This window comes from Coturnix japonica, chromosome 1, assembly GCF_001577835.2.
Source record: "Coturnix japonica isolate 7356 chromosome 1, Coturnix japonica 2.1, whole genome shotgun sequence".
Classification (NCBI taxonomy): Eukaryota; Metazoa; Chordata; class Aves; order Galliformes; family Phasianidae; genus Coturnix; species Coturnix japonica.
The window spans coordinates 67846606-67858863 of record NC_029516.1 but is presented as its reverse complement, the minus strand read 5'-3'; the positions used below and the strand labels follow the sequence as shown (position 1 = coordinate 67858863).

Here is a 12258-nt window from a genome sequence, read left to right as displayed (position 1 = left end):
TTATTTATTTATTTATTTATTTACTTTCTGGTCTTCCCCAGCAATGAAGTGTCCCACATATTTGATATATGATCACTGCCATGAAAACTGCATAAAGATCTGTGAGAATGATACCAGTCTCAATGTCTGCAAAGATTATCCCACAGAGGGCTGCTTCTGTCCAAATGGGCAGGTGGTTTTCAATGACAGCTGTGTTGGTGAAGAAGTCTGCACACAGTGCATCAGTGAAGATGGCACGCACCATCAGGTAACTGTATACTTAATATGTTGTATTCACAAGTGGTTGTGGTTTGCACCTAGGCAAGTAAATCTGTATTCTAAGTCTAACTACTTTTCCCTTTGGACAATTTCTTTACTAGCTCTGTTCATCATAACCAGACAGCTGTCAGCCCCATAGGCATTTTCCTAGTGTGAAATTAGCTGGTATGGATATAAAACATACAGCTGGGACATTACACCTCCAGAAACACATATATATGGAGAAGAGAGCTAGAGGGAAGAGAAGAGAAATGGCATAAACCAGCTTTTAGCAAGGTGAACACTTCATTCAGCAGGCTTTTACCAGTAATTGTGTAGAATTCATGTGGATTGGCAAGACTGGGACATGTGAGATGGCATGGTGTTCTTGGCAATTCTTTTCCTGACCCAGGGTTTTCCTCATGTAAGTTTTCTCTTCTGAGCCATGAAGTGGAGCCTAGAAGAAGTGATTTAAAAAAAAAACAACAAAACAAAACTTTTTTTCCTAAGTGCAGAAGCAAAGGTGAGCTAGTTAGTTTGTTTTTTCCTGAATGATTCAATACATGGCTTGTACTAGCTTCTATTTTAAAATTACAGCATCTCCATACACATAGCTGTAATTGTGGTAGGTCTGTTGTGGATCTTCCTTTTATATACAGTATCTTTATATCTGCATACTGCATAGAAAACTGGTAAAAATTGAAGAAAATTGTTTATTTTGTAACAAGAGGAATTAAAATTCATTGTATTACTTCTGTTGAAGGAACAAAATAATAGCTTCCAGTGTATATTGCAACCTACCCTAAATATAGATCAGTTGTTCGCAACTCCCAGTGAGTTTGTGAACTTTTATTTAATATTATGGTTCTCTATGAAATTATTAGTGCATGTGTACATTAAAATCTTTGTGGCCTACATTCTTTAAGTCCCCAGATCCTCAGGCAATGAGGTGCATTTTCCATTTAAGTAATTGTTTCAAGCTCTCACTGAGAAAAGCTCAGAGCAAATTTTGAGAATAATGGCTGTGGTGATATCTGCTTGTTTATGTGCAAGTGCTGAAACTCATTTAAGTTGTTGCATACCCCTTAATGGAGTATTAACTCTGCAAACTTCTAGTCTGTATGCCAGTAACATGATTTCGCGTCAGTTACTGTGTTGGGAAAGGAAGATCAGCTCTTATCATTTTCATCTCCACCACTGCAGGACTAAGCATGTGATCACCTCAGACAGTGAAACTGTTTCTGGTTTATGATCTCTGTAGTCCCTTTCTTTTCCCCTAATGCTCTTTTCCTCTGTTCCTTTCTCTATCTGAAGTAGTGCTTGGGCTTATGGGATTCTCAGTACCAATATCCATATAGAGCTCTACTAACACCATGCTATCTCAGGTCATCTTATCTAGTATTAGAAAGAGGCTCATTTACATTGAGAAAATTGAGGCTGATGAAAAAGTTGGATTCTCTTTTTGTGACCTGAAATATCCAAATGCTTTTCACATCACCATCTGTAAATTTAGACTTTCTCTGTCAGCTTCTCAGGGCTTTCTAACTCAGTCCATTGAAATCTCTGACCCCAAACCAATAATCTTTTCTAGCAGATATCAACGCAAGCTTTCCTTGACTGAAACAGATTTCTTGTGCATTAATTAATCCTATGCAATTTGGTTCTTAAGCTTAGTAAAACCTCCAGTTGTTTTGTTCTGGCATGCCTCCTGTCTCATCCTTGCCATGCTTTCAACCTTTGGAGGTAAATATCATTTTAATTGTATTTACAAACTCCTATAAATTGCTTAAAGCACATAGGTATCACTAGGTACAGGTGACACTATGTTTCCTTTCTTTATTACTGAAAGTTTCAGCAAGCTGTTTTTTTAAAATGCACTTTAGAGTTCTCTGGATATCATCTTTTCCCTTAATGACATCCTAGCTGATACTACATGTTATCACCTAGAATCCCGATTGAGTGTACAAATCAACTTTATTACCCTGTAGCTCAACTTTTCATTAATACCTACCTATTGTCATGGGTTTTAAATGTAGGCAGCACTTTATAAGTCACTACATCCTTACAATCAATGATTTCCTCTCTCTAGTGAGAGATACCAGTAGCTGAATAATCATATACTTCACTGGTAGTTTGTTAATGTGCTTGTTGCTGGCTGGTACTCATCACAAGAATGATTCTTTCAGATTTGGGCTTGCTATATAGTGTTTTTCCAGCCTGCAAATGAATGGGAAATCAAGTGATGAGACACCAGAGATTCTTAATTAAAAATATACACTGTTTATTTCTTTATATTTAAGTACAACTAATTTGGGAAAAGGAGCCACTTCTGTGTATTCCCAAAAATATCATTTCTTCTACTATTATTACTGAACATCCAACATGGCATATAGTTCTATGATTCACTGTTACTTTCACAGTACCTTAAGATTGCATTTATAATGTCTGAGCGTTTTTTGTGCATAAAACAGTAGTAATTCCTCATCTCATTCACATATTCTTTACATGCTTAGCTAAACTCATACACTCAGAGTTGTGCATCTCCTCGGTTTCCTACTGTTAACAGAGCAACCAACTAATTCCTCATATATTCTACTGGTTTTTCTCATTAATTTTGCTCACCCTTACCCATTCCCATTGCTAATATATTAGTATACTTGTGATCATAATATGAGATTTCATTCTAACAATCAACACTGTTTTTTGTTTGCTTGTTTTTTGTTTTTTCTTCTGTAGCACATGGAAACATGGGTTCCCTCCAATGAGCCTTGCAAGATCTGTACATGTCTTGACAACAGAAAAGTAAACTGCACTCTTCAACCTTGCACTGCTATCAAAAGTAAGTTAGTTTAGCTCTAAGTACAACTGGTCTCAAACAGATTTTTGTTAACCTAGTGTTTTAGTTCTTATCTAAATTTATGGATGTTTCATTCTTACTCTAGCTGTGCAGTGTGGCTCCTGTGAAGTTCCTCGTCTGCGCAGGGACCCTAACCAATGCTGCCCTATGTATGAGTGTGGTAGGTTCTCATAACCTGTTGGAATCTTCTTGGTACATGTTTTTACTAGATCATTCAAAAGTATACAATACAGTGTTTTTTTAAATCACTGAATGTCTGAATTATCATCCATTCATCCATGTGGAAAAACAAAAAGTCCTGAGGAAAGTTCAAACTCAACTTTGCCCTTCTGTAAGAGATGAAGAAAGGAAATAAGCTTTTCTATTTATTTATTTATTTATTTATTGCTAAGTGACATTAGAAATGTCTTTTTCTCAAATACACTTTTCTTTGTGACCTGTTTTTTTTTGTTGTTGCTGTTTTTTATTTTTTGTTTTTCAACAGGAAGTACATTAGAACTCCAATCCTCATAACCCAAACTTGAAGTGTTAAAGTGTTCCCTAAGCTATTTTTGAAAATGATCACTGATCCTCTAGACACTTATTTGCATCAGATTTTAGGATAGCAATTGAGTGTAGGGAACAAGCATAATGGGCATGTACCTGAATGCATATACCTTTTTCTAGAAGATTAACTAGTGAAGCATGGTTTTAAACACTCTTAATTTCTCTTCTTAGTTTGTGATCTAGTTTCTTGTGATTTGCCTCCTGTCCCTGAATGTGAGTTTGGTCTGCAGCTTGCTCTGACCAACCCTGGAGAATGCAGACCAAATTATACATGTGGTAAGATAAATATATATTTAGCACTAGATGACATTGAAGCACTGCATTTGAATAACATTGACAATGTTTTTTATTCACAGCATTTTCCCCGTGAAAGGTTTTATTTGGGAGCCACTGGCCATGTAATGATTTCACACTTGGAAAAAAGTTATTGTTGGCATGTTCAAAAGTGTACTCACATTTGAATTAAGGAAACTGTTAACACTGTATGCATGCTCTGAAATTTGTGTATATTTTATATATCCTTTATATATGTATATAAGAAGATACAAGTATATTTGGTAAGATAGGAGCTTCTTCTGAATCTTCAGTACAGTCTCTTACCTGGGTCTTTTATATTTGTTTTATTTATTAGTATTCTAAGTAGGAGTTTAATAATTTGCAGTAGTGATTAGTGCCCTACTACCTAAGAACGCTCTTGTTCATTTGCAATGATCTGAAATTACATCTGCTTAATCTTGTTCTGCTAGCTTGTAACAGAGAAGCGTGTAGTCTAGTTCAAAGACCTTTCTGCCCACCCCATCGGGAACTGACTGTTAAGAAGACAGAGTGCTGCGACAAATATGAGTGTACCTGCAGCTGCAGTAACTCAACAGTGAGCTGTCCTCTTGGGTATTTATCCAGATCTCTCACCAATGACTGTGGCTGCATATCTACTACTTGTGTTCCAGACATGGTAAGGGAGGTGAACTAGAAGTCTGTGGATGAGATTATCCTTTATGTGTGAAATGACAGCACCGAAAGCAGTGGGTAGATATAAATAAAACCCCAAACAGGCTACTGGAAAGTGATACACAGGCATTTTTCATTTGTGTGTGTGAGAAAAATGCACCCTTGCAACATACTGTAGCTGTTTATTACAGTAATTTTATTCTGATGTAATCATTCAATTTTTGTGACTTTGAGAAATTCAGATGATAATACGTGCTTGAATATATTTATACATATATGTAATCTCTCAATATATAAAAATGTCATATCCACATATATATGTATCAAATCCATATATTCTATGTATGAAATTTTAGAGGTCATTTTGAAATTTCTAGTTTATTTCTGGATAAAAGTTGTGTACTTTTGGCTTAGTACAATTACTGTATTTTAGAATTTTATATTTTCAATCGTATACTGACTTTAGACCTAGACTTTTTCTGTTCTTTGATTACTTTTCTCTGAGGAGGAATTGTATCTTGTGTAAAGTATATTTTACTTTATTTTTCCAAATTAGTATCTGGCTTGGTTAAAGTTTCACTAGGATACTTTTTTTTCCCTAATGTTGTCAATCTTTCATTAAGTATTATGTTATATTAATATTTAAGATAAGGTTGCTTAGAAGAGAGATTTCAGGGCTGTGAAACCTGTTCACTGGAGCAACCTTACTCACCATCTTAACATAGGGTTAGAGTGTCTTGCAGCTCAGGAGAAGTAAGCTTTATTTTCTTTCTGTTCATACATAGTTCAAGACCTTACATAAGTCATTTTGTTCTTCCTTGAATCAATTTCTATGTGTACAAAATTAACAGACTCATTTCTTTAATAGTATGTTGTAAAATTTACTAAGAGAGAGTGCAATATAAATGATAACACTACTTTTGTGATTGCTGTGATGTTTTAAGGTTGATAAAAGAGAATGACTGCATGTGCTTGCCATAGTATCTTTTTATATCAGATGAGACAGCTGACAAAAGTTTTGAGTGTGTGTGACATATTCTACAGGTTTCATTGTTTATTGTCTCTACATACTGGGTCCCATTATATTTCCAATGAAACCCAGTCAAGCCTTGAACTGAGTTATTTGCCTCTGAATGCAATAAAAAATCTCCAGTTCATTCATTATAAAACAGCCGTTTTAGCTGCACTTATGTTCCTTTCCTCGACAGAATGATTTCAATTTTGAGATTTGTAGCATATCTAGTGGATTTAAAATAAGACATACAATTTGTGGTAGGTTTCATGTGTTAATAAACAACCATTTAGAACTAAGTGTATCCTTACAGTAGCAGTGTGTTCTTTCATATATTAACTGTTGCATTCAATAGGTGTGTGTGCAGGACAACATTGTTTACCCCATCGGGAAAACCTGGACAAAAGGCTGCAAGGAATGTTCTTGCACTACTATGAGAGATGATATTACAGGATTTCAGATGGTGGAATGTCGTGACAAAATATGTAACACATTCTGCTCTCGGGTGAGTAATATTTAAATCAGTGCACTAGCACTGTCCTTAGTATGCATATCCACTCAGACCTCAGACTGCATTCTACACTTCAAGTCTCAGAGCTGGAGAAATGCATGTGCTATCTTATGTCCAAAGTGCCAGTAGAACAATTTTCATCTTGTTTTTTTTTTTGTATATTATTGGTGTGTGTATATATATGTGTGTGTGTGTGTATGTATATACAAACAAAGACTTTTAAAAACATTTCCCACTTTTTTTTTTTTTCTGTGTCAGTTATGTGTCAGTTATGTCTAATAACAGATGTTTGCATATAGTGATTCTCAAAGAGATTTTTTTATTTTTTTTTTCAAAATTGGATTATTATTCACATACGTTTTTCTGAGTGGTGGATTTCTTATTTGTAATATCAGTGTACAGACTTACAGTTCTGTTTTAAAAATCCTCTTTCCTTAAAATGTTAACATTAAGCCTTCAACCCTGTGATTTTATTTTTTCTTCTCATTTGTCTTCTCTTTGATCGACCTGTGTTTTTCTTTTCTTCTTCAGGGATATAGCTATACTGTTCGAGATGGGGAGTGCTGTGGACACTGCCAGAAAACTGCCTGTGAGGAGCAACAATTCTGGTCTCGGGGTGATGCAGATTCTCGATTATATGAGGTGAGATGATAGTGGGGAGGACTTTTCCTCTTCTTAAATGAGTTTCCTCGCATCACCGTGTCCCACAGAAGGAGACAAAGTTATTTTTCTTGAAAGGTAGGCAGTGCTGAAAGCTAGTAGGTACTGGGCTTGTTACTTACTTCATTCTGCTAACAAGCAAACCTTCCCCACATCCCATTTCAGGCTCTAAGGAAGAAATACATATACATATATATATAAGTCATGATTTCACAAATCATAGTTCAAAAGATTTTTAATGAAAAAATATACTTCTCTTACAGTAGAAAATCTGTTTAAATTATCCTAATAATGGCAGATGGTGTATAGATTGGATATCTAATTGCTTGAATTCTATGGTTCTGTTTAAATAGTATAGCCTATTTTATATGAGATGAAATATCCAAATATCAGGAACTGAATGTGGATAGAAATATTAATTGCATCTATTTACTGAAAATGAAGGCTGAATGTCAACTCAGACTGCAGTTGCCTAGACACACTTCTTTGTTCAAACTAACAGCTTACTTTCAGCAGTGTCTCTTCCTTTAATATTTCTTTGTGTTCTTTCCAAAATGATCAATAATGGGAAATAAAAACATGCAACTAGCCATTCGGAATATTCTGCAGACACTCTATCACTCTAGATAACTAGGCCAACATTTTCTTTCTTTGCTCTTTTTATTTATGTTTAAATTCCTTCAGTTTATTCTGTCCCTAATCCAACTAACCAGCATTGGCAAACCATTGCCGTCCCTTGTAGCTTTAAATTACCTAATCTTACACAGAAATTTGGATTTGGTGAAGGCAGGAACAGTAAGTTAAATGGTCTTAAAATAAAATATCTTCTCCCCTAGTTTTTTTTTCCCCTCTTATTAGTTATAGCATGTTTGTGCTTAAAGTTACATATCGCTTTCATATATTTGGTATTAACTTTTAAATTACCTCTTTTACAAAGGCAGTTTGCGTCTGTTCTTTTAAAAATGTAAATGTATCATTTTGCTGTCTGCTTCTTCCCTGATTTCACCAAAGGCATTTCACAGTCTGGATCAATATTATTCTCTGCTTCATAAATAAAGCCCTTATAAGGCCTTTTTTTTTTTTTTTTTTTTTACATCCTGCTGTGTATTACTGGGTTCTGTTATGTAAATGGAGTTATAGATACTTATACACTGTTGTTCTTGTTGTGTAGTCTTTCATCTTCTCCGTCATCAGCAAAGAAAGAACTAACAAACAGGAGAAGGAAGAATATTCAGGAACTTTATGAGCAATGATGTTTGACTCCTAGGGAAGGGTCTGATTCTCACAGAATGGCTTGGCTTGAAATTGACCTTAACGGTCACCTAGTTCCAACCTCTCACATTACTTTTCTTGAAGTGTATTCAAAGTGCATGAAAAGTGGAAGCATCCTGCCTCAAAGCAGTAATCAACTCTGCGTGGCACTGAACTAGGGCAGCATTTTATTTCTGGCTATCTCTCCCCATGACCTATTTTATCTGACCCACGGATGATAATAACCAGCAGGGAACATCAACAGGATGTGGTCTCTCCTATGTTTGCAAGTTTTTTCTCCTCAAGAGTTTGTTGTCAAAGCCCCTTTTGGACTTAGTGAAGCTGATTTGCAGTAGGTTCCAGTGGAAAGATGGCCAGCTGGGCAGCTGCAACACAACCTGCTAACAGGAACAAATATAAATTTAAATCTATATAAGCATGCCTTTTCTTCTTTGCACATTATTTCACCTGCCCCTTTCATTTCCTCTTTGTAAATCCTGTGCCCTACAAGCCAAGCCGAAGACCATTTTGTAAACAGATAGTCACAGTATGATCCTGTGAAGAGCTTTTGAGTGACAGGTTGTTCCCAAAGAAGTGGTTGTATATTCTGAAAACTAGCAAATTGACTGGGGTGCCCTTCTCTTTATTTGGTGGCACAAAATCTACTGTCCATATTTAATCCTTTGACAATTTCCTGTCAGGTTGGCACGGAGTGGCGATCTCCCTTCAATAAGTGCATAATTAATGAGTGTGTCCGAGTGAATGATGAGGTTTTCGTTCAGAAAAGGAATCTGACCTGCTCTCAGATGGATATACCTGACTGTCCAGATGGAACTGAATTGCGCTGTGACCAAGTAATAGACTGCTGTCCTTCATGCCGATGTGGTAAGGCCTTATGTATGACAAATGAAATCAGTGAAGAATTAATCATCTCATGTGCCAATCTCATTTTACAGTGGCAATTTCAAAAGTGTATCCTATGCAAGTGTAATATCACTTTGAAGCTATCCTGCATGATTTAAACATAGTTGCTCTTGCTGCTAGTACTTTCTCTTTCTAAGCAATGTTCAGCCTCCTTTTGAACAAATTACTGTTGTCACTAAGAGAGACATGCCAGGCTATGTCTCAACAGCACTTCTTTGTGTTGTTAAGCAGTTATTACAAAGTCTTGACACCCTTTTGACCTAGAAAGGTGCAATGCTGTTGCCAACAGCAGTGTTGTTACTCCTTATGAACAAGGAGTTTCCATGTAGCCATTATGTCTTCTGGATATCTCTGAGTATTATAGCTGTGGCCATTTACTAACATATACTTAGATCAAAAATAGATATCAAAGATTTGGCTGTTTGGACACAGTCTGGGAAGACTCTCGGTCATATTTAATTGACAGGTATTTGGGACAACTGCACAGGGAGGAACTTCAGTGGGAGAAGGAAGAGAAATAAGTGCAGTAACTTGCTGAAAACTTTTGAGTGTGATTTCTGACAATGTAAGAATTGAAATGGAAGGGAAAGTCTACATAATAAATTTAAGAAAAGGGTAGGAAAAGAAAAAGCAAAGAACAGCTCAGCAAGGGATACTTGGAGGCAGTGGATATTTGGATGTGGAGATTGGTATAACTGAAAAAGTTACTTTTCAAATTATAATGTAAAAGAATACAATTGTATTTATTTTCACTGAATCTGGATTTAAACTTCCTCAGTTAGAATTTTAATTAGTAAAGAATGTACACTTCTGGTTTATTAAATTCAAGTAACAGTACATTAAATGGAATGTTATCATCTCTTTCAGTACCTGTGAATGGTTGTCCTTTGAATGGCACAATTATTGGGGTAAGACAAGCTTCCTTTTCCTGTAGTAATAATACTTTAAAGAGCTTTTGAAGGAAACAGGCTTGCTCAAATACACAATTTTGTCCACTTAGCCAAAGCAGTTTATTATTTTGAGGTTAAAATGAAAGGCTGTGTTCTCTGGAGGCAGAAACAATTTGGATGTAGAATTTCTTTAATCCAGTTGTTAACTCTACATCCTGTTCTTTCCTTATCTAGTAGTGTGGCATTTTCTACTGTTATAACATCATTTTAGCTTGCTTTGAAAAAGGCGATAGGATTCAGAAAGCACAGTGCTGCAAAAAAGTTCTCTGCCAAATCAGTCACTGATTTTCTTGTAACTGTGAGGAAGCCAGTTCATCATTTTGTAGCTGCTTTTTGTTTGTTTGTTTTTCTCCTTCTACTCTTACCAATTTTAAACTTCTAAGCCACCAGGGATTCCAAGTAGTTTTTTTGTTTGTTTGTTTTGTTTCTTTAAATAGAAACAATAACTAGCAAATTTTTTTCATAAATGGTTGGTTGTGATGACTCAAGAACAAAATATTGTTGGTAGACTGACTCACAGCACTTGAGAAGAATGTACTGGTGGGAACCACCTAACGCATAGAAATGACAAAATTCTTCTTACTGTTTTTAGGAATTCCTTTCTTCCTTGCTAGCCCTGTAATTAAGGAAGAAATAACAATGCAATTTTGGAAATTACAAAATTCTAAATGATTTACTAGAAAAAATATGCTTCTGCATTACTGCTTTTTGGGGTATGCAAAATTTGGATCTCTGGAAAGCGAGGACATTGATTTGCTTTCTCTTGCAAAGACTTGAAGAACTTCGCTTAAAGAAAAAATTTGACATAGATAAAATTACTCATTTGTTTGAGTTTTGCTCAAGTGACAGACTCTGACTTTTACAAGCTATTTCTAATGTTTCAGCCATGGAAACGCATGATGGTGGATCAGTGCACAACATGCATCTGCTCCCTCCAGTCAGTGTCTTCTCAGAGATACAGTCTAACGTGTACGAAGTTTAGCTGCGAACCATGCCCAACAGTAAGTGCAAATATTCTGCATGCTTTGATTAAGAGTGTCTGATGATAAAATCTTTGTTGTTTATACCAGTTTGTTTTGTACAACTCAGGCTACTTATCTTTTGGGCAAAATGAGGTATTAGAAATCACTGTTATAGGAAGCACTATAACTGCTATAGTGTCCTCTCCTGCATTATCTCTGTCCATCCAGGAACTAACAGGTCAGTCAGAATCTTCTTTCTTTGGGGCTTTCCTATGGCTATTTCCAAATTGTCTGATGTCTGAACCTACTAGTAATTTGAAATGATTATCCCTATCAGATTCACTGGCCTTTTTGAAGTCTGCTGATCCTTCCATTATTAGCAAGGAATAAGCTTGGCAAACAGCTCTCATTTTTACTCTGCTGACCAATAGTGTGACCACAGTGCCTAAGCAGTTTGCTGAGTCATCTATATTTTTTTTCTTTTAGCATCAGCAATTCAAAATGAGGGAGATCTAAGCAAATTGCAGAGGCTGCCTCTGTCTCCCCCTTTCCAAAGAACACAGACCAGCAACTAACTTTCACAAAATGTTTAAATGCCCTCTTTCCTTCTGCATTCCCCTGGTGGGGCCCTCAAAGACCCACAACCTGTGCAAGCAGTGGCCATTGCATCAGAAACACATCTCTGACATGATCATAATGGATTTCTGGCAGATATCTAGGAGAATGGATAAACAAAGTCCTTACGAAAGGAGGGGACAGAGTTATGGGGAAGTCTGTTAGAAGTTGAAGGGAAAATGTAGTAAATCAAATTTTGACTATGCCAGCTGCACTTGTAAACAAAACAGAACAAAACTATAGGCTCAAGTTATGTCCTGCAAACCCTGATACTGACGAATTGTTAGCTTGCTTGTCTTACAAATAATTAAATGGGCAGAGGTTACTGTTTGACCTCTGTTTCCTACATGCACTAGAAACAGTCAGTCTCTTTTATGGGGATAGGGCAATTTAGACATACACATATGTGTTCCATTAGACTGTTGGGTGAGAAAACTGTCCTTGACCCAGTTTATTTGCACCCTGTGACAAAAGGATGAATCTAGAATACTTAGATGTGGTTCTGGACCCTAATATTACCACTTCTATAAGATGCAATTTTAGACACACGCTCCTGAAGAGAAAATAAATGGCTAAACTTGGTGCTGAACATCTTTCTCTCTTTCACAAAATATAACCTGGCAGATAAATGACAAAAGCAGCCAGATATGCTAGAATACACCTGTGACTAGTAACGTGTGCATGTGTCTGTTCCCACACAGACATGCAAAAACAAGAATTCTTCCTTTGCAGTGCTAGCTGTAAAAATTAAAGGTAGGATTATCAATAAAATACATGGTAAAATC

The 12258-nt window shown here is 36.1% G+C and overlaps 1 protein-coding gene across 2 annotated transcripts in view; it reads left to right on the top strand.

Annotated features, from left to right (window-relative positions):
* The window catches only part of VWF (von Willebrand factor), a 103579-nt gene that overhangs the window by 83926 nt on the left and 7395 nt on the right, over positions 1–12258 (top strand). For both annotated transcript variants that reach the window (XM_015871491.2, XM_015871484.2), the window contains exons 38-47: positions 42–247; positions 2974–3076; positions 3180–3254; positions 3812–3916; positions 4387–4592; positions 5956–6105; positions 6643–6753; positions 8724–8907; positions 9814–9854; positions 10781–10897. In XM_015871491.2, coding sequence (XP_015726977.1) covers positions 42–247; positions 2974–3076; positions 3180–3254; positions 3812–3916; positions 4387–4592; positions 5956–6105; positions 6643–6753; positions 8724–8907; positions 9814–9854; positions 10781–10897 — 1298 coding nt within the window. The remainder of the gene's footprint in view (positions 1–41; positions 248–2973; positions 3077–3179; positions 3255–3811; positions 3917–4386; positions 4593–5955; positions 6106–6642; positions 6754–8723; positions 8908–9813; positions 9855–10780; positions 10898–12258) is intronic.